This window comes from Coenobita brevimanus, chromosome 41 (assembly GCF_032717465.1).
Source record: "Coenobita brevimanus isolate Jiangsu-jjx chromosome 41, ASM3271746v2, whole genome shotgun sequence".
Classification (NCBI taxonomy): domain Eukaryota; kingdom Metazoa; phylum Arthropoda; class Malacostraca; order Decapoda; family Coenobitidae; genus Coenobita; species Coenobita brevimanus.
Window position 1 is genome coordinate 15137238 of NC_136994.1, and position 18750 is coordinate 15155987.

The following is an 18750-nucleotide window of genomic DNA, read 5'->3' on the forward strand; positions in this document are numbered from 1 at the left end:
CTTCCCTCCCACAGTTTCTTCTCCCTCTCCATCTCACCCTTTCTCTATCCTTATATACATTCTCCCATACATCTTACATTTCTGTCCACATTTTCTCATTTTTTCCTTCCACATTGCCTTCTTTTCTGTTGGTTATTTCTCTGTTCCTGCATATTATTACTCTCTCTCTCTCTCTCTCTCTCTCTCTCTCCCTACTCTGCCTACTTCACACTCTCTCCTTACCCTCCAAATCTCCTCCCTCCCTCTCTTCTCTTATCTCACTCTCTCTCTCCACCTCATTCACTGCCTTCACAAACCTCATCTGCTCCTCCATACCATTCTTCCCTCTCTCTCTTCCTCTTTTCCCTTCTCCCACTCTTTGACTTTTCCTTCCCTCTCTTTCTCATTTCCTCCTCCCACTTTTCCTTCCCTCTCTTTCTGTTTTCCTCCTCCCACTTTTCCTTCCCTCTCTTCCTCTTTTCTTCCTCCCTCTCTGCCTCCCTTACACAAACTCTCTCTCCTACCCCTCTGAATCACTCTCCTCCCACTCTTTCTCTCCCACCTTGCACTCTGTCTCACCGGCTTTACAGAAATACCTGGACGAGGCGAGAGACTTCTGGGGTCAGCCCTATGTCCAGCAGTACAGTTCAGAAGTATGCATGACCTCTTGTTAAGCCTGCTGTCCGCACTGCTTTAGTTCGCATTGTTTTGCCGGATGTTTGATCTGCTTGCTTCATGTAGTGCCCTTGTTTGGGTTGGCCTGCTTGCTGTTTTGATTTTGTTTTGTTGTTTGGGTGTTTTTCAATTGTATTTGTTTGTTTCCTGGTGTTTAAAGCTTTAATAAGCTGTGATGTAGTGTAGTTCATTGTCTGACTCGCTGACTTCTTTTGCTTGCTGTTTTATATGCATGTTTAGTGTACTGTATATGCTTGTGTTTTATTTCTTGGACATGCACTATACCAGTACAGTATAAGGATTATGTAGATCCTGTGACTGTTACCATTTTATTTATCAGTTACCATTGACCTTCCTATTTTTTAAAAGACTTTCACCAGCATTTATTGTGTGTCTAAATTTTCTTCTTCCCGTAAGACTTTGGTAGTTGGAGTAAGATTGTTATAGAATGTGATAATGAAATACAGTAATAGTTGACAAGAAGTAGGGGTCGTTAAATCGATTAGTTTAGAGGTATGCTCTTCCAGATTATACTTTATACTTGCACTGTTACTGTTGAAATACCTATTTATTTAGTTCCAGGGAAATGAAGAAAAAATGAAAATCCAACACTGAAGGATCCATAAAGATATTATACGCATGTATCTCTATTTTTTCCCACCAGCCACACATTCCTCATCCAGATTCATACATTCCTACCCACATCCTTCCATTTTTTTAGGCCCTGACATTATTTCCTTCTTCATGCTGAATTTTTGCTGTGATAAAAGCTGTTGGCATTCTCAGTGCTTTTTTTTTTTTTTACATATAGTTTGGTCTAGCAGCAAGATGGCTATGTGTGTTGTTTTGTTATGTTTGTGTGATGACTTGGGGGGGGGGGTATTCTCGAACATATTTACGACCAGCTACCTCTTGTGGAATGTTTTGGCCCTTTCCTTTCATTGTCTGGCCTGCACAAACAGAAAACAGATGAAAATAATTTCCCTCTCAAAACTGAAATTTAGACTGCTTTAAAGACCAAGACATGGAAAGCGTATAGTCCCCTTGTCCTTCCAGTAAATCAAAATCAGATTTACAAGAGGGAATTTGATCATAAAAATGTTTGTGAATCTGGGCCCCTGAGTACAGATATTAGTACTGTACTACTGTAATTGAGGACCAGCCACCAGGACAGCTTCAGTTAATGTACGTTTTATGAGTGGCATAAGAGGCCTCATAGTGCCTCTTCCTCAGCAATTTATTTTGCATATCACACCTTATTACTGTCTTGTATCATACTTATATGGATTTAATGTTGATATATTTACATTAATAACATACAAGAAGAGATAACTTCCAAGAGGATACTGAGGTATAATATGCTGAATAGCATGCAGAGTAAGAGGTGTTATGAAATATCCAGAGCCACTTAGAATCTATCCCTTTAGATATTTGTGTTAGAGAGGATATTTCCTTTGGGTAAGTGGGATTTGCATAAATATACCAATAATATTGTTGTTTAAATGTGTGGAACTTGACTATTATAGTGAAATATTATGCAACTTAATTACAGTACTGGTGTTCATTAGCATTTATATTAGTGCAATGGAGGACAGTATATACCAGTACTAAAAAGTGTCTGAAGTAGTAGTGATAGTAGTAGTTGGAGTCCCAGGCTCGTTAGCATGTAAACTTGGTACACTGCAGGCTGAAGATGCCCTCATCCTGCAGTCCACCATCCTCCTTTTAGGGGATAGGGAATGAGTTGGTGAGCATTTGTAAACACAGGTGGCTCCACTTCCCAGTTATATTAATGCTACCAAGTGAAGGCACCCTTCTCCAGCACCAGTGTCTGAAGTGAATGGAGTAGTTTTGAGGAAGATGATGATCAGTTGTTTGGTGCAGTGTAATTTGTGAAGCAGATAAGAAATACCGTTAATACTGTGTTTAGTGAATAAACTAAATTTGTGGGCCCAAATCACAGTAGCTGCTACAAACCAATAGTTTCCCAAGCTTGTAGTTGTGAAATTTGCACCATTAAGCATTACCTATGATTGATTGATTGATTGATTATGTGTGTGTGGATGAAAGGATGCGAAGATGTGTAATGGATGCAAGAGCTTATAGAGGTTGGGGGAGTGGACTTTCTGACCACTACTTGGTGGTGGCCAGAATTAAGATTCAAGTAAGATGGAGGAATAGAAGAAGGGAAAGACGAGAGGAAGGAGTAGTTGCAAGGAGAGTGGAAAGGTTACAAGAGGATGAGAAAAAGGCAGAGTATAAGAGAGAAGTGGAGGAACGATTGGGCAAATATGAATTGGAGCAGATGGGAGACGTGGAAGGTGTGTGTAGGATATTTACAGAAGAACTATGTGCAGCATGTGATGTGGTGTGTGGGGTGAAGAGAAGACGGAGGGGGGTGCAAGGAACAGCGTGGTGGACTGAGGAGGTGAGACAGGCTGTGGCACAAAAGAAGAAAGCATACAATGAATGGATGAGAAATAGGGGCATGGAAGAAGTTGAGAGGCGGAAGAGAGAGTTATATGTAGAAAGAAAGAGAGAGGTGAAAAGATTAGTAAGAGAGAGTAAGAAAAGAGTGGATGAGGAATTTGGAAGGAATTTGAGTGTAAAGTGGAGGGACTGTAAGAAAATGTTCTGGAAAGAGGTGAAAAGAGTAAGACAGGGTGGAAGTGAAGTTAGCAGGGGAATGAAAGATAAAAATGGTAGATTACTAGTGGAGAAGGGAGAAAAAGTGAGCAGATGGAGAAAACACTTTAAGGAATTGTTGAACATAGAGGATGGAAGTAATGCGAGTATAAGTGGCTGGGGAATGGCTGGGAGAAGGAGGGAGGTGAGAAGACAGGAAGAAATCAGTAGGATAGAAGTTGTGGAAGCAGTGAAGAAAGTTAAATTGGGGAAAGCCCCAGGAATTGATGGAGTGTGTGGTGAAATGCTGAAGCATGGGGGAGAGATAGTAGTAGAATGGATGTGGAAGATGTGCAGATTGGTCTGGGAGGAAGGTAGAGTCCTGGAGGATTGGAAGTCATGTATAATTATTCCCTTGTACAAAGGAAAAGGGGAAAAAGAAGTGTGTGGTAATCATAGGGGCATTTGTCTTAGTATAATAGGAAAAGTGTATGATAGGATACTTATTGACAGCGTTAGAGAAAGAACAGAGAAATTAGTTGGAGAAGAACAGGGAGGCTTTAGGAAGGGAAGAGGTTGTGTAGATCAGATATTCATTCTTAGATCTTTAGTGGAAAAGTTTCTAGAGAAGGGAAAGACGTTGTATGCGGCTTTCATGGATTTGGAGAAAGCATATGACAGGGTGGGTAGACAAGGATTGTGGAAAGTGGTAAGAATATATGGCGTAGATGGGAAGTTGTTGAATGCTGTGAAGAGTATGTACGATGGTGTGAAGGCTGCAGTGCGTGTGGATGGTGAACTAAGTGAATTTGTCTCTTTGAAAGTTGGGTTGAAACAGGGATGTGTCATGTCTCCATGGTTGTTCAATCTGTACATGGATGAGGTAATAAAAGAGGTACAAGGTAGGGTAGTGGATGTTGGAGTGGCCCTGGTGAGAGAGGATAGTGTTTGGAAACTCCCTGTACTGTTGTTTACAGATGACACTGTGTTGTTGAGTGAAGACGAAGAGGAGCTGCAAGGCTTGGTGGATGAGTTTGGGAGAGTGTGTAAGAAACGGGATCTAAAGGTGAATGTAGGGAAGAGTAAAGTGATGGTCTTTGAGAGAGGTGAAGTCAGTGACTGTACAGCGAGGTTGGATGGTGAGGAATTGGAAAATGTGAGTACGTTTAAGTACTTGGGTAGTGTGATGAGTAAAGATAGAGGTTTGGAGGGTGAAGTGCTTGAAAGGGTACAGCAGGGAAGAAAGGTTGCTGGTTCTTTGAAAGCAGTGATAAGAAACAGGGAAGTGAGCATGGAAGTGAAAAAGTTACTACATGACAGTATTGTGATACCAACTCTAACGTATGGATGTGAAGCTTGGACGTTGTTGGAAGGACACAAGTCAAGAGTGAGAGCAGTGGAAATGAGTTATTTAAGAGGAGCCTGTGGAGTCACATGGAGAGACAGGCTGAAGAATGAGGATAAAAGGAGCGTTGTGGTGTGGATGTGGATGTGATAGGAAGCGTTATGAGGAACACACTGAGGTGGTTTGGCCATGTGGAGAGGATGGAGGGTGAAAGACTGACGAAGAGAGTGTATGTGAGTGAGGTGGAGGGGGTAAGAGGGAGGGGGAGGCCGAGGATGAGATGGAGGGATGGGGTGGAGAGGTATATGAGAGAGGGGGGTGTGAGTTGGGAGCAGGGCAGTGAAATGGCGGGGGACAGGGCGACTTGGAGGCGATTTGTTTGTGGCCACCCCAAATGGGATTGAGGCGTCTTGCAATAGATAGATAGATAGATAGAAGCATTACCTAGAGATAACATTCTTCATTCATTTATTTATGTTATATGAAGAGTAATATTTCTTCTTTGAACCATATGGAAACATGTTTAAATATGTGTTTTGTCTTGAGTACTTAAGGATATGGCCATCTGTATGTTACAGATTATGCCCACCATATAATAAAACCTAAAGTCAACTGATCAAGCATGAAGTATAAAAGATGTAATTTCCGTCATAGGCTGTATTTTAGTTTGTTTTAACCACTTCAGTTTGAGATGTGTTTTTTTTTATACTCTAAATTAACACTTCAGTACAAAATACCTGTTCTAATCTAAATAAACAGTCAGTAAGATGCAATCATACTGAAGGGACAAGTGAACACAGCTTTTACCCCATAGAAGAGGCTCTTTCAGGACTAAATAGATTATTGTTAGGACTGAATGATGGATGTGTGAATGGTATTGGTGTTGTTGGAGTAAAATTATAATGTCTGTTTGCACTGAAGTGGTTAATGAACAGTGGTAGGAATGTGAGCATGGAGAGAGGCACTGGTACCACAGCAGCCCTACCACTGCATGCACAGTCATCCCTCCGAGATCAGACTTTGGGCAGGGTCAGCACTGTACAAGTATATCCTTTACACTCTAGGTTCCTTATTGTTGTAATGTACAGTAACATCTTGATTAATTAATACTGATTTTGATACATAAGGGATGGTCAACTGGTGTACAGTTATAGATATTTTTACCCCTAGAAATTTGTGATACACCAAATGTTCTCCATGGTATTGAATATGAAATTGTCATAGCCTTTTCATGTCATCTGTAATACATTCAAGACTTTATGAGAGGACAGAAAGTAACATTTTAGCAGTAAATCAAGGTCTTGTAAATTAAAGTCACAGTGCTTCATTATTTTTGTAACTGAGAAAGTTGTGATGAAGAACTCAAATTTATACTGTATTGTGAGTGAGTTTGAAGGACATACCAACTACTTTAGGTAATTATATACCAAGAAGTACTCCATTTTGAAGTAGGTAAAGCCAGTACAGTACTCTCCCAAAGGATGATGAATGTGTATTTGTTTGTATGAGTGTGTGGCGAAGAAACTTAAAGAATTTCCTCATTAGTTAGAGCTTGTTGAGGACATAAACTAGATTGAAAATATCCCAGCAAAAATGGATGTACAGGTTGCTGATGTTAGGGTAGCAGAAGAGCATCAGATTAGTAGACATTGCATCATTATAAGTTTGTAGTGTGTTTTAAATACAACAGGTTTTGCCTTAAAGTTGGTACTATAAATTAAGGAAATTGGCAGATTAACTGTATTCTTTAGGTAGCGGTAGAGTTTTGATAGTAGGTTTTTCTATATCATATTGTGGACTGAGTATAGAGAAAGGAATTGAAAAGGGGTAACTTATATTTTGAACTTACTGTATTTCAGAGAATAAGCAAGGTTATGTAGGGCTTTCATACTTACTTAGTCTAATCACTGTACGCATTTTGTATATGATAATGTGAGACTGTAGTAATTTACTTAATAATTATTTTTCCTGTATAGATAGTTACTAGTTAGATACTTTAGTAACATGTTATTCTGTGCAGTAAGTGCTGTTTCCTCCAGTCCGATAAAAGTTAAGCGTGAGTATTAATCTTCTGATGACCAGGAATAATTTCAGCTGCATGAAGTCATCTTGTGTTAGCCTGAACACAATACAGTACCTAATAAAGTCAGTAACAACAAACACATTGCCGGTAATCAGAATCCTTTATAATCTCGTAAAGAAAGCTTATGGTTATAGCCAGAATAAAATTAAGTGAAATCACAGCAATTATGTATAATCTGATAATAAAAACATCATATTGTTCATCATTCAGTGTTATTACAGTATTCAGTATTCACTTTTTCCGTTTTAAGCACTATGTTACCCAAGAACAGAATAGAATACACTGGAATTTTTACCCGCATGCTAGAATTCATGCCACAAACACTGAATTATAAGAATATCATGAGGATGGAGGAAAGCTGATTTACTGCACATTGCTCAAAATTTTGTTTAAGTTTGCATAAAATAAAGCCCCTGTTTAGCCAGTCAAGTGCTAATGTTTGTGTACTCTCACCTGGGTAGCACACAGACTAACACACTGACATACATATGGATGTTATTTTGATGTTTTGAATGATGAGTGAATGGATTTATGACTGGTTTTGTTTTGATTGCTACTCTTACATATATATTTACCATGTGTGTGTGTGTGTGTGTGTGTGTGTTCTTACCTTACCTAATTGTTCTTACCTAATTGTGTGTGTGTGTGTGTGTTTGTGTGTGTGTGTGATACTGATTACTCTTGATAGTTCCTCTTTTTGACACACATAAAGAAATTGTTTTGCCATCTTGCATTATGAGGGAGTGGTTGTGTGACTGATTTACTGTATTTTTGACTCATTCTTATACTTTCATGTTTTGCTTTTGTGTGTGTGTGTGTGTGTGTGTGTGTGTGTGTGTGTGTAATTTAAATACTGAGTACTTTTCATAGATTCTCTCACTTTTTGTAGTATTTTGCTTTTTCATGTTTCTCAGCTGGTATACAGTATTTCTCTGAGTACTCTTGTTAGCTTCTCATAGTTTTAATTTTTCCTGTTATTTTATCCCGTTTATTTTTAACTCTTCTTTTTGAAATAAGAGAAAATGGAGCTAGGATGTTAATGATAAATTTTGTTTTGATGATAGTGAGATAGAGAAAGGAGTGTATGCACATGTGTTTATGAGATAAACGTAGCACAAGGTAGTTGATGAAAGATCTGTGTGTGTGTGTGTGTGTGTGTGTGTGTGTGTGTGTGTGTGTGTGTGCTCATGTGCACACTTTGTGTCCATTTATGTTGTACAAAGCAAACATAAGCTTATAGTTGTACACAAATATGTGTCCATCACTAATACAGTTTATGTATCATCCATACACTTGCTATGCAGCAACACTGTATGGAGATAAACTAGTCACTGAAGGAGTAGGTGAGTTATATATGAAATAAGTGTAGAATATAGAAGTACTGTTTTGGCTGATGTACTTACACTTATTACTTTCCCCCCCTATCCCCTCCCTTCCCTCCCCCCTTTTTTTTTTGTTCTTCCCAATCCTACCTTACCCTACCCTACTCCTATATTTATACCTATACCCTTACCTTTACCTTGTTCTTACTTACATAACCTTGCCATACTTTACCTTTCATTTCTTTTCCTTCCCCTCCCAACCCCTCGTGTCATTTTCCCTTTGCCCCCCCTGCACTCCCCCTCATCTTCCTTACCCTACCTCATCCCAACCCATCCAACCTCACTCTGCCTCACCTTATCCTGTCCCACCCCACACCGCCCCTCCCATCCCATCCCACACCTCACAGACTCGCCAGCCAGTGTTCGTACAGCTGCTCCATGCTGTGTACAGGGTGAGCCAGGCAGTCATGGGACACCAGCGCGTCAATGTTGAGAACTGCATCAAGACTCTCACTGAAGTTGGTTAGTCATTAATTTGTCTGCATCTAGACTGTCACTGAAGTTGGTTAGTCATTAATTTGTTTGTATCTAGACCCTGACTGAAGTTGGTTAGTCATTAATTTGTTTGTATCTAGACTGTCACTGAAGTTGCTTAGTCATATTCTTTTATTAATTTGTTTGCATCTAGACTTTCACTGACGTTGGTTGGTTGAATTCTTTTATTAATTTGTCTGCATGTAGACTTTCAATAAAGTTGGCTGCCTATTAATTGTCTACATCTAGACTTTCTCTGAAGTTGGTTATCCATTTTTTTTTTTTCTCTCTCTCTCTTTTCGGTAACAGCTGTTTTTGCCACAGTAACCAACATCCAACATGGCCGAAAATGTAAACACTGAGGGACTCGAATTTCCAGGATTTGCTAGAAATACTAATATCATGGATCTGGTTAAAACATTGATAATGAGGATTAGTGAACTTGAAAAGAAAGTGGAGAATTTAGTGTTAAAGGATGTGTCTGAGAATATGGAAATTACTATACAGAGTCTGATCCAGTCCAATGAGACGGCGAATGAAGAAATTAGAAATTTGAAGCGTGAAAATGTTGAATTGAGGAGGAAACTAGAAGAGAGTACTAATAAAACAGAGAAGGTGAGTAGTGTATTAGAAGAACATAAGGCAAAGTGGGCACACGTAGAAGAAGAACAGAAAGAAGTGGTCAGCTTAAGAGAAATCATCCAGGAAGAAAGGGAAATGAACAAGAAAAAGATGGAAGAAAATGTAGTGAAAATACTGAAGAAAAAAGAGAAAATAGTGAGAGAAACTGTAGAAAGGAACAGATGCGTGGTAATACTGTATTTGGAAACAGGGAGGAGGAAGAAAAGGTTAGATTCGTGAGACTCGAGAGAGACACGAACCTGGTGAGAGGTATATTAGGCAAAATTGACCCCGAAGGAGACAAGTGGGTAAAAGAAATTGAGGAAGTAAGGAGGATAGGGCCTTATAGGAAAGGGAAACAAGACCAATGAGAGTCAAGTTGACATCAGAAAGTTTAGTAAATGATATACAGTAATCCCTCTAATATCCGGACGCCCAATAACCGAACATCCCCACTAACCGAACCTTATCGTCCTGGGATCAAACATTCCCAAAATGGTCCGAAAATCCAAAAAAATTGGAAAAAAAATCGATTTTTTGCCGTCCGTAATTTGAACTTGCCGCGCGCGCCGCGTGAGAGCATTGTTTTGGTTCGTCATTCCTCCGACGTCCGATAGAGCGCCGCTGCATCCTCCCCACTTCCCGCCTGTCTCTCACCGCGACAAGACCTACGCTCTTCGCCATGGCTTGGGAAAAGTTAATGTCTATCTATCTATCTATTGCCAGACGCCTCAATCCCGTTTGGGGTGGCCACAAACAAATCGCCTCCAAGTCGCCCTGTCCCCCGCCATTTCACTACCCTGCTCCCAACTCACACCCCCCTCTCTCATATACCTCTCCACCCCATCCCTCCATCTCATCCTCGGTCTCCCCCTCCCTCTTCCACCCTCCACCTCACTCACATACACTCTCTTCGTCAGTCTTTCACCCTCCATCCTCTCCACATGGCCAAACCACCTCAGTGTGTTCCTCACAACGCTTCCTATCACATCCACATCAACACCACAACGCTCCTTTATATCCTCATTCGTCAGCCTGTCTCTCCACGTGACTCCACAAGCTCCTCTTAAATAACTCATTTCCACTGCTCTCACTCTTGACTTGTGTCCTTCCAACAACGTCCAAGCTTCACTTCCGTACGTTAGAGTTGGTATCACAATACTGTCATGTAGTAACTTTTACTTCCATGCTCACTTCCCTGTTTCTTATCACTGCTTTCAAGGAACCAGCAACCTTTCTTCCCTGCTGTACCCTTTCAAGCACTTCACCCTCCAAACCTCCATCCTTACTCATCACACTACCCAAATACTTAAACGTACTCACATTTTCCAATTCCTCACCATCCAACCTCGCTATACATTCACTGACTTCACCTCTCTCAAAGACCATCACTTTACTCTTCCCTACATTCACCTTTAGGTTCCGTTTCTTACACACTCTCTCAAACTCATCCACCAAGCCTTGCAGCTCCCCTTCATCTTCACTCAACAACACAGTATCATCTGCAAACAACAGTACAGGGAGTTTCCAAACACTATCCTCTCTCACCAGGGCCACTCCAACATCCACTACCCTACCTTGTACCTCTTTTATTACCCCATCCATGTACAGATTGAACAACCATGGAGACATGACACATCCCTGTTTCAAACCAACTTTCAAAGAGAAAAATTCACTTAGTTCACCATCCACACGCACTGCAGCCTTAGCACCATCATACATACTCTTCACAGCATTCAACAACTTCCCATCTACTCCATATATTCTTAACACTTTCCACAATCCTTGTCTATCCACCCTGTCATATGCTTTCTCCAAATCCATGAAAGCCGCATACAACTTCTTTCCCTTCTCTAGAAACTTTTCCACTAAAGATCTAAGAATGAATATCTGATCTACACAACCTCTTCCCTTCCTAAAGCCTCCCTGTTCTTCTCCAACTAATTTCTCTGTTCTTTCTCTAACTCTGTCTATAAGTATCCTACCATACACTTTTCCTATTATACTAAGAAGACAAATGCCCCTATGATTACCACACACTTCTTTTTCCCCTTTTCCTTTGTACAAGGGAATAATTATACCTGACTTCCAATCCTCCGGGACTCTACCTTCCTCCCAGGCCAATCTGCACATCTTCCACATCCATTCTACTACTATCTCTCCCCCATGCTTCAGCATCTCACCACACACTCCATCAATTCCTGGGGCTTTCCCCGATTTAACTTTCTTCATTGCTTCCACAACCTCTATCCTACTGATTTCTACCTGTCTTCTCACCTCCCTCCTTCTCCCAGCCATTCCCCAGCCACTTATACTCGCATTACTTCCATCCTCTACGTTCAACAATTCCTTAAAGTGTTCTCTCCATCTGCTCACTTTTTCTCCCTTCTCCACTAGTAATCTACCATGTTTATCTTTCACTCCCCTGCTAACTTCACTTCCACCCTGTCTTACTCTTTTCACTTCTCTCCAGAACATTTTCTTACAGTCCCTCCACTTTACACTCAAATTCCTTCCAAATTCCTGATCCACTCTCTTCTTACTCTCTCTTACTAATCTTTTCACCTCTCTCTTCCTTTCCACATATAACTCTCTCTTCTGCCTCTCAACTTCTTCCACGCCCCTATTTCTCATCCATTCATTGTATGCTTTCTTCTTTGTGCCACAGCCTGTTTCACCTCTTCAGTCCACCACGCTGTTCCTTGCACCCCCTCCGTCTTCTCTTCCTTCCACACACCACATCACATGCTGCACATATTTCTTCTGTAAATATCTTACACACACCTTCCACGTCTCCCATCTGCTCCAATTCATATTTGCCCAATCGTTCCTCCACTTCTCTCTTATACTCTGCCTTTTTCTCATCCTCTTGTAACCTTTCCACTCTCCTTGCAACTACTCCTTCCTCTCGTCTTTCCCTTCTTCTATTCCTCCATCTTACTTGCATCCTAATTCTGGCCACCACCAAGTAGTGGTCAGAAAGGCCACTCCCCCAACCTCTATAAACTCTTGCATCCAATATACATCTTCGCATCCTTTCATCCACACACACATAATCAATCATTGCCTTCCTTTCATTCAGTTCACCACCCACCCTTCTCATCACTCGCCATGTATACCTGTGGATCATTTTATGCCTGAAGAGGGTATTGGCTATTACCAACCCCCTCCCAGCACAGATGTCCACTAACGCACTCCCATTCTCATCTATCTCAGCAGGCACACCCCACTCACCAACTATTCCATCCACCTTCACATTACCAACTTTACCATTCATATCACCGATCAAAAACACTCTCTCATTCCTTCCAAACTTTTCCATGCACACTTCCACATTTGTCCAGAACTCTTCTCTCACTCTTCTAGCACGATCTTGCGTTGGCGCATACACACACACAATCGCCCACATTTGTATTCCAACTTTCAACTTTACCCACACAATCCTTGACCCAACTGATCCATACTGTCTTATGCTCTTCTTCCATCTTTTACTCACAACTATACACACTCCTTCCTTTGCCCTCTCATTCTCATCTACTCCTGCACATATACCCCATCCATACTCCCATTCTCTCACACTTTCTCCTCTCCATTTTGTTTCAGTTATTCCACATACATCCACTTTCGCATCCTCAAGCACCTGGACAATCTCTCTCTCTTTCACCTCATCATTCGCTCCTCTTACATTCCATGTACACATTACCAAGTCCTTTGTCCGGTCCTGGGTCGTCAACGTTTGGTCAGTCCTTGTCCGAGGCTTCTTGTTTGTTTTTTTAGTTAGTTGTTTTCCGGGGAGGGGCACTAACCCTCCGCCAACCCTTTTAGTCGCCTTTTACGACAAGCAGGGATACTGGGGGAGTATTCTTGAAAATCCCCCTACCCCCAGGGTGCAACACTTAAATTTAATGGAACATTATTTGGACTAAAGTGAACACTGTGAAAAGAACGGACTTCTGTGTGTTAGTGACTAAGTTCAGTGCAAGACTTCAGGAAGAGTGTAGTGCAAGTGCTTCAGGAAATCGTTCTTACTGTCAGAGTCCGAGAGGAGGCGGTTATTCATCGAGGTGGCCAGGGACTTGCTGTAAGTAGCCAAAATGTTTCATGTTGTACTATTTTCCATACTATATTTACCAGAATGTTTCATATTGTATTTTTTCCCATACTATACTTACCAGAAAGTGTCATACTGTACTTCTTTCCATACTAAACTTACCTCATGCATGTGCAGTAGGAATGTGTTTTTCAGAGTTCGGTTAGGTTCGGTTAGAATCCATAAGTACCAGAATGTTTATTAATGTATGAACATACTTCTAAACCCACATTTTATGTGTCTATTGCATTTATTTCAGTCATTTATGTGCCTTATTGGTGTGATTTGGGTGTTAAATAGGTGCTATGCATGTCCGGAGGGAGTTGTATAGGTGTTTCTCTGTGTTAGGGTCCGTAAGTACAAGTCCATAAGCTGGGGCCCAATATCCGGACAAAACCAATATCCGAACCTACTGATGGCTCTATTGATCCGGATATTGGAGTGATTACTGTACTCAAAATGACCTGGAAATTAAGCAAAGAGGCTGGAATGGAAAATATTATAATAAGAAAAGATTTAAATGAAGAAGTAAGAGAAGTTTTAAAATCACTGAAGGATCAAGTAAAGGAAAAAAATGATAAGAGGACAGAGGAAGAATGTAATACTTTTTTTTGGAGAGTATTGGATATGAAAGTAAGGAAGTGGTATATACGGAAATAGAAGCGAAGGAAACTAAGGGGGATAGCTGTAAAAGATTAGAAATTGAGGAAGTGGTACTGACGGAGAGAAGGATAGAAGAGGGTATAAAAAACATGAAAAATAATTTAAAGGTGATATACGCTAATATTAATGGTTTAATATCGGCCAGGCTTGAAATTAATGATTTCTTGAGAGAATATGAACCTGATGTCATGTGCTTTGTAGAGACCAAATTAAGAGAGGATATTGATGTTCATTTGGGAGATGGTAAATACAATCTGTGGAGAAGAGACCGAAAAGAAAAAACGGGAGGAGTGATGATAGCAGTGAAGAACAACATAAATATAGATACTGTGGAAATGGGAAAAGTCAGGGCTGAAGTGATATATATGAAATTAGAAACTGGAGAGAAAGTCAAGAGAGATATGGTGGTAGTGTATGTTCCCCCTAAGACAAGAGCATGGAATGACGATGAATACCATGAGATGTTGTCAGATATGGCTAGCTATTTACAAAAAATAATTGAGAAAAGCAATAATATAATTTTGGTGGGTGACTTTAACTGTAAAGAGGTGAACTGGGAGGAATGGGACTCAGGAGGCAGCGAGGATTCGTGGGTCACTATATTATTAAATATACTGTACTGTAATAATGAATAATGTGATGACGCAATGGGTCAGAGAAGAGACACGGTTCTGAGGGGAGGAAACACCAACAAGGTTAGATTTACTGTTTACCAAAGAACCTGATGTAATAGAATCATTGAAATATTTCTGTCCTATAGGAAAAAGTAATCATGTGGTCATTGAGTTCCAGATGATAATAGGGAACGTCGAGCCAAGAGATGAGCTTCATAGACAGGGAAGATACAACTTTGGGAAAGCTAATTTCACAGGACTGAGAAACGTTTTTGAAAATGTGGATTGGAGAAAATTCAGAGAAACAAGAGAGATACAAAGGAAGTGGGATATCTTTCTAGACCTCTACAATTTGGGAGTACAAAAATTTGTACCAAGAGTAAGAGGGAAAGAAAACAGGAAAAAGGAGTGGTTTAATAGAAGGTGTATGATAGCAAAAAAAAAAAAAGAGATAATGCGTGGAACAACTGGAGAAAGAGGGGCAACACCAGAACAAAGGAAGAATATAAAAGAACTAGAAATGATTACACAAGAATACGTAGAGAAGAAGAAGAAAGGAATTTTGAAAAAGGTATAATAGACAAATGCAAGGATGAACCCAAACTGTTTTATAGATTTGTTAATGGCAAATTGAAACAAAGGGAAGGAATCATTATATTGAAAGTAGAAGGAGAGGTCTATAAAGATGCAGCAATGCAAGCTGAAATAATGAACAAATGTTTCCAATCAGTTTTCACTAATGAAAAAGAGTTTGTGGAAGGGGAGGGAGTGACTAGAAATGTACCGGTGATAAAACATATAAAAGTGGAGGTACAGGAAGTATACAAATTATTAGAAACTCAAGATGTAAGGAAAGCCCCAGGACCTGATGGAATTTCTAATTGGGTACTGAAGGAATCCAGAGAACAACTGGCAGATAAAATTCACTGTTTAATCATGTGTTCTCTGGAAGAGGGGAAAGTGCCACAAGAATGGAAGAGGGCAAATGAGGTACCAGTTTATGAGGGAGGAAACAGGGAAGAACCCCTGAATTATAGACCAGTGTCTCTAACCAGCATGGTCGCAAAATTGTGCAAGAGAATCCTGAAAGACAGATGGATAAAATATCTAGAAGAGATGAATATTTTGGCCGAATGTCAGTTTGGATTCAGAAGTGGAAGGTCATGTGTTTCTAACTTGTTGAGCTTTTACTCAAGAGCGATTGACGTGGTACAGGAGAGAGATGGTTGGGTGGATTGTGTGTACTTAGACTTAGAGAAGGCCTTTGACAAGGTACCTCATAAGAGACTAATGTGAAAACTAGAATATTTAGGACGACTGAAGGGGAAACTTCTGGAATGGATGAGAGACTTTTTGAGAGACAGACAAATGAGGACAGTAATAAAGGATAGGATGTCTGGATGGAAGGAAGTAACAAGTGGAGTACCCCCAAGGCTCGGTGTTGGCGCCAGTAATGTTTCTGATTTACGTAAATGATATGGTAGATAGAGTGAACAGTTATGCAAGTCTGTTTGCTGATGATGTAAAGAACTTGAGGAAGGTAGAGGTTAAGGAGGATTGTAAAATGCTGCAGGAGGATCTGGATAGGATACATGATTGGAGCCGGAAGTGGGAAATGAAATTTAATGTAAAGAAATGCAAAATATTGGAAATGGGTAAAAGTACCATGAGGCCATCAATGAATTATTTGTTGGGTAATGAATTAATCACTAAAATGAGAGAAGAGAAAGACTTAGGAGTGCTGGTCCAAGATAGTTTGTCACCTGAAAAGCACATTAATAAGATAGTTAGAGAGACATATAAACTCCTGACCAACATAAGAGTAGCATTTCATTATATGGATGAGGAGATGATGAAAAAATTGATAATGGCCATGATCCACCCCAGGTTAGAATATGCAGTGGTAGTGTGGTCCCCACACAAAAAGAAAGATATAAACAAGATTGAGAGAATACTGAGAACAGCAACCAAAATGGTCCCCAGTCTGACAGATCTGTCATACAGAGAGAGGCTGGAAAAGCTGGATTTGCCTTCGTTAGAGGAAAGGAGAAAGAGGGGAGACATGATTGCAGTGTTTAGGACCATGGTGGGAGTAGATAAAATTGACCGAGAAGATCTGTTTTTATGGGATAAGAGAACAACAAGAGGACACAGAATGAAATTGAAAACGTCAAGCTGCTTGAAGGATATCAAGAAATATAGCGTTCCTTACAGAAGTATAGATTTATGGAATAGCCTGGACAAAGAGATCATCCAGTCTAAAAACTTAAACGAGTTTAAAGCTAAATTTGACTTACTGAGAAACAGTGATGGGAACCCACGAGCATAGCACATTTCGTGTGTATCTCAGTTAGGTATATTGGGTACATACATAAGTATTTGGAATGACTTAGACAAAAAGGTGGTGCAGGAGAAAAACATTCATGTGTGTAAAAGTAAACTAGATAAATGTGGATATGGAGACAGGACAACACGAGCATCACTCAATTCCTGTATACTACAAGTAGGTAAATACAAATAGGTAAATACACACACACACACACACACACACACACACACAGCTCGCTGGCTCAGTGGGAACGTTCTCGCTTGCCATCTGGTAGACGGGATTTCGCGCCTCGCTCAGGTTGCGAAAAGTTTCACTGATGAAGTGGGTGGTTACTGTCCCCCTGGAGCAAGGGGACGGGATGTGCGCGTGTGAAAGTCACAGGCTTGTCCTTAGATCGGACTATATGAGCTCCCAGCTCCCTTCCGGGAGGGTAAAAGCTGACAATCACGACCATCAAGTGATCTTGACCTACCCGGTGAATTACACACACACTCTTTTTCCATTCATAGCAGCAATATTTTCACACATCTCACTCATCTCACCGTCATTCCCTCCCACTCCCTGCCACTCCACGAAGCTCATAGTATCTCATTCTAACTTCCTTTCAGCTTCCTGTTCCTTTTTCATCTCCCCATCTTTCTTCCCTTCCTGGCTTTACATCAGCAGCATATTTTTTCCATTGCATTCTAGCACCGAATTACTGTAATTACACTTAGTATATCATTTTGTGTGTAATTGTTTGACACTAAGGCTGTGTGACTCATTCGTATGAGTATAATCACCTGACACTAATGGGGCAGAATAGCAGAATTGACCTGACCATGAGAAGGTTAATAGTATCAGCCTTTACACTGCTGTGATTCATTCTCAGTTGAAGAAAATCGTCCGGCCGTGGCTGAAATAGAATAAAAGAGTTTTGACGTCCATTAATCTACCTGTCTCAAGGTGTCATAAAGTTCAGTTTTTCTGTCCATTTATTTGTTAGTCTTTTTAAGTGTTAACCTGTACTGCACTGGGGGGGGGGGGGAAATGATGCCCCTCTTTGCCGGTTGATTTTGGATTTTTTTTTCTGGCTAAATGGGCTTAATACATCAGTATAAGATCCCTGGCACTAATAAAAGTAATCACTAAAGCCAGGAAGTTGGTTGAATTGAGTCAGGTTAGTGCCACTCTACCTCTGAAATGTAATAGGTTACTGAGAGAGCAGACTGGCTTTGAGCTTGTGAACCAATTTTGGATTTTTTTTCTGGCTAAATGGGCTTAATACATCAATATAAGATCCTTGGCTTTAATAAAAGTAATCACCAAAGCCAGAAATTTGGTTGAATTGAGTCATGTTGGCACCACTCGACCTCTGAAATCCACAAGGTTACTGAGAGAGCAGAGCGTCTGTGAGCTTGTGAAGACTGTCACTCACCTCCCACGTTCCTAAATCAGTGTTGTAAGCATAGCGGAGAAATGTCTGAAGTTAGTGAGATTCGTTATTACCATCCCTTCGGTTGCTTGCAGTGACTTCTCAGTGCAGCAGGACGTAGATCTGCGTCACTGGTGTTTCTGAAGGGGACGTAGATCTGCAAAGATAGCGCAGTACGGGTTAATATGCCTTATGTGTTTATCAGTACAGTAACCTCTCTCTGGCTGTCTTGTTATTCTTCTATTTTTGCTTGTCCCAGGGTATCATCATCTGTCATTTTTCTGTATGCACATTTGTTTGTTTCATTGGGTGTTGATATGCTAGTTTATTTGTGTATATTAAGTGCCACTATGTCTGTCATTCTGTCTGTCTGTGTACTGTACTAATCTTTGTGTCTCCTAAGTGTAAATGTGTCTGCTTTTGCTGTTTATTTGTTTATTGTACTGTTTGTGTGTG

General features: G+C 40.5%; 1 protein-coding gene across 1 annotated transcript in view; it reads left to right on the plus strand.

Moving 5' to 3' along the window:
* Itpr (Inositol 1,4,5,-trisphosphate receptor) overlaps positions 1-18750 on the plus strand; it is a 365063-nt gene that overhangs the window by 263639 nt on the left and 82674 nt on the right. The window contains exon 34 of the mRNA XM_080270492.1: positions 8437-8551. Within this exon, the coding sequence (XP_080126618.1) occupies positions 8437-8551 (115 nt within the window). The remainder of the gene's footprint in view (positions 1-8436; positions 8552-18750) is intronic.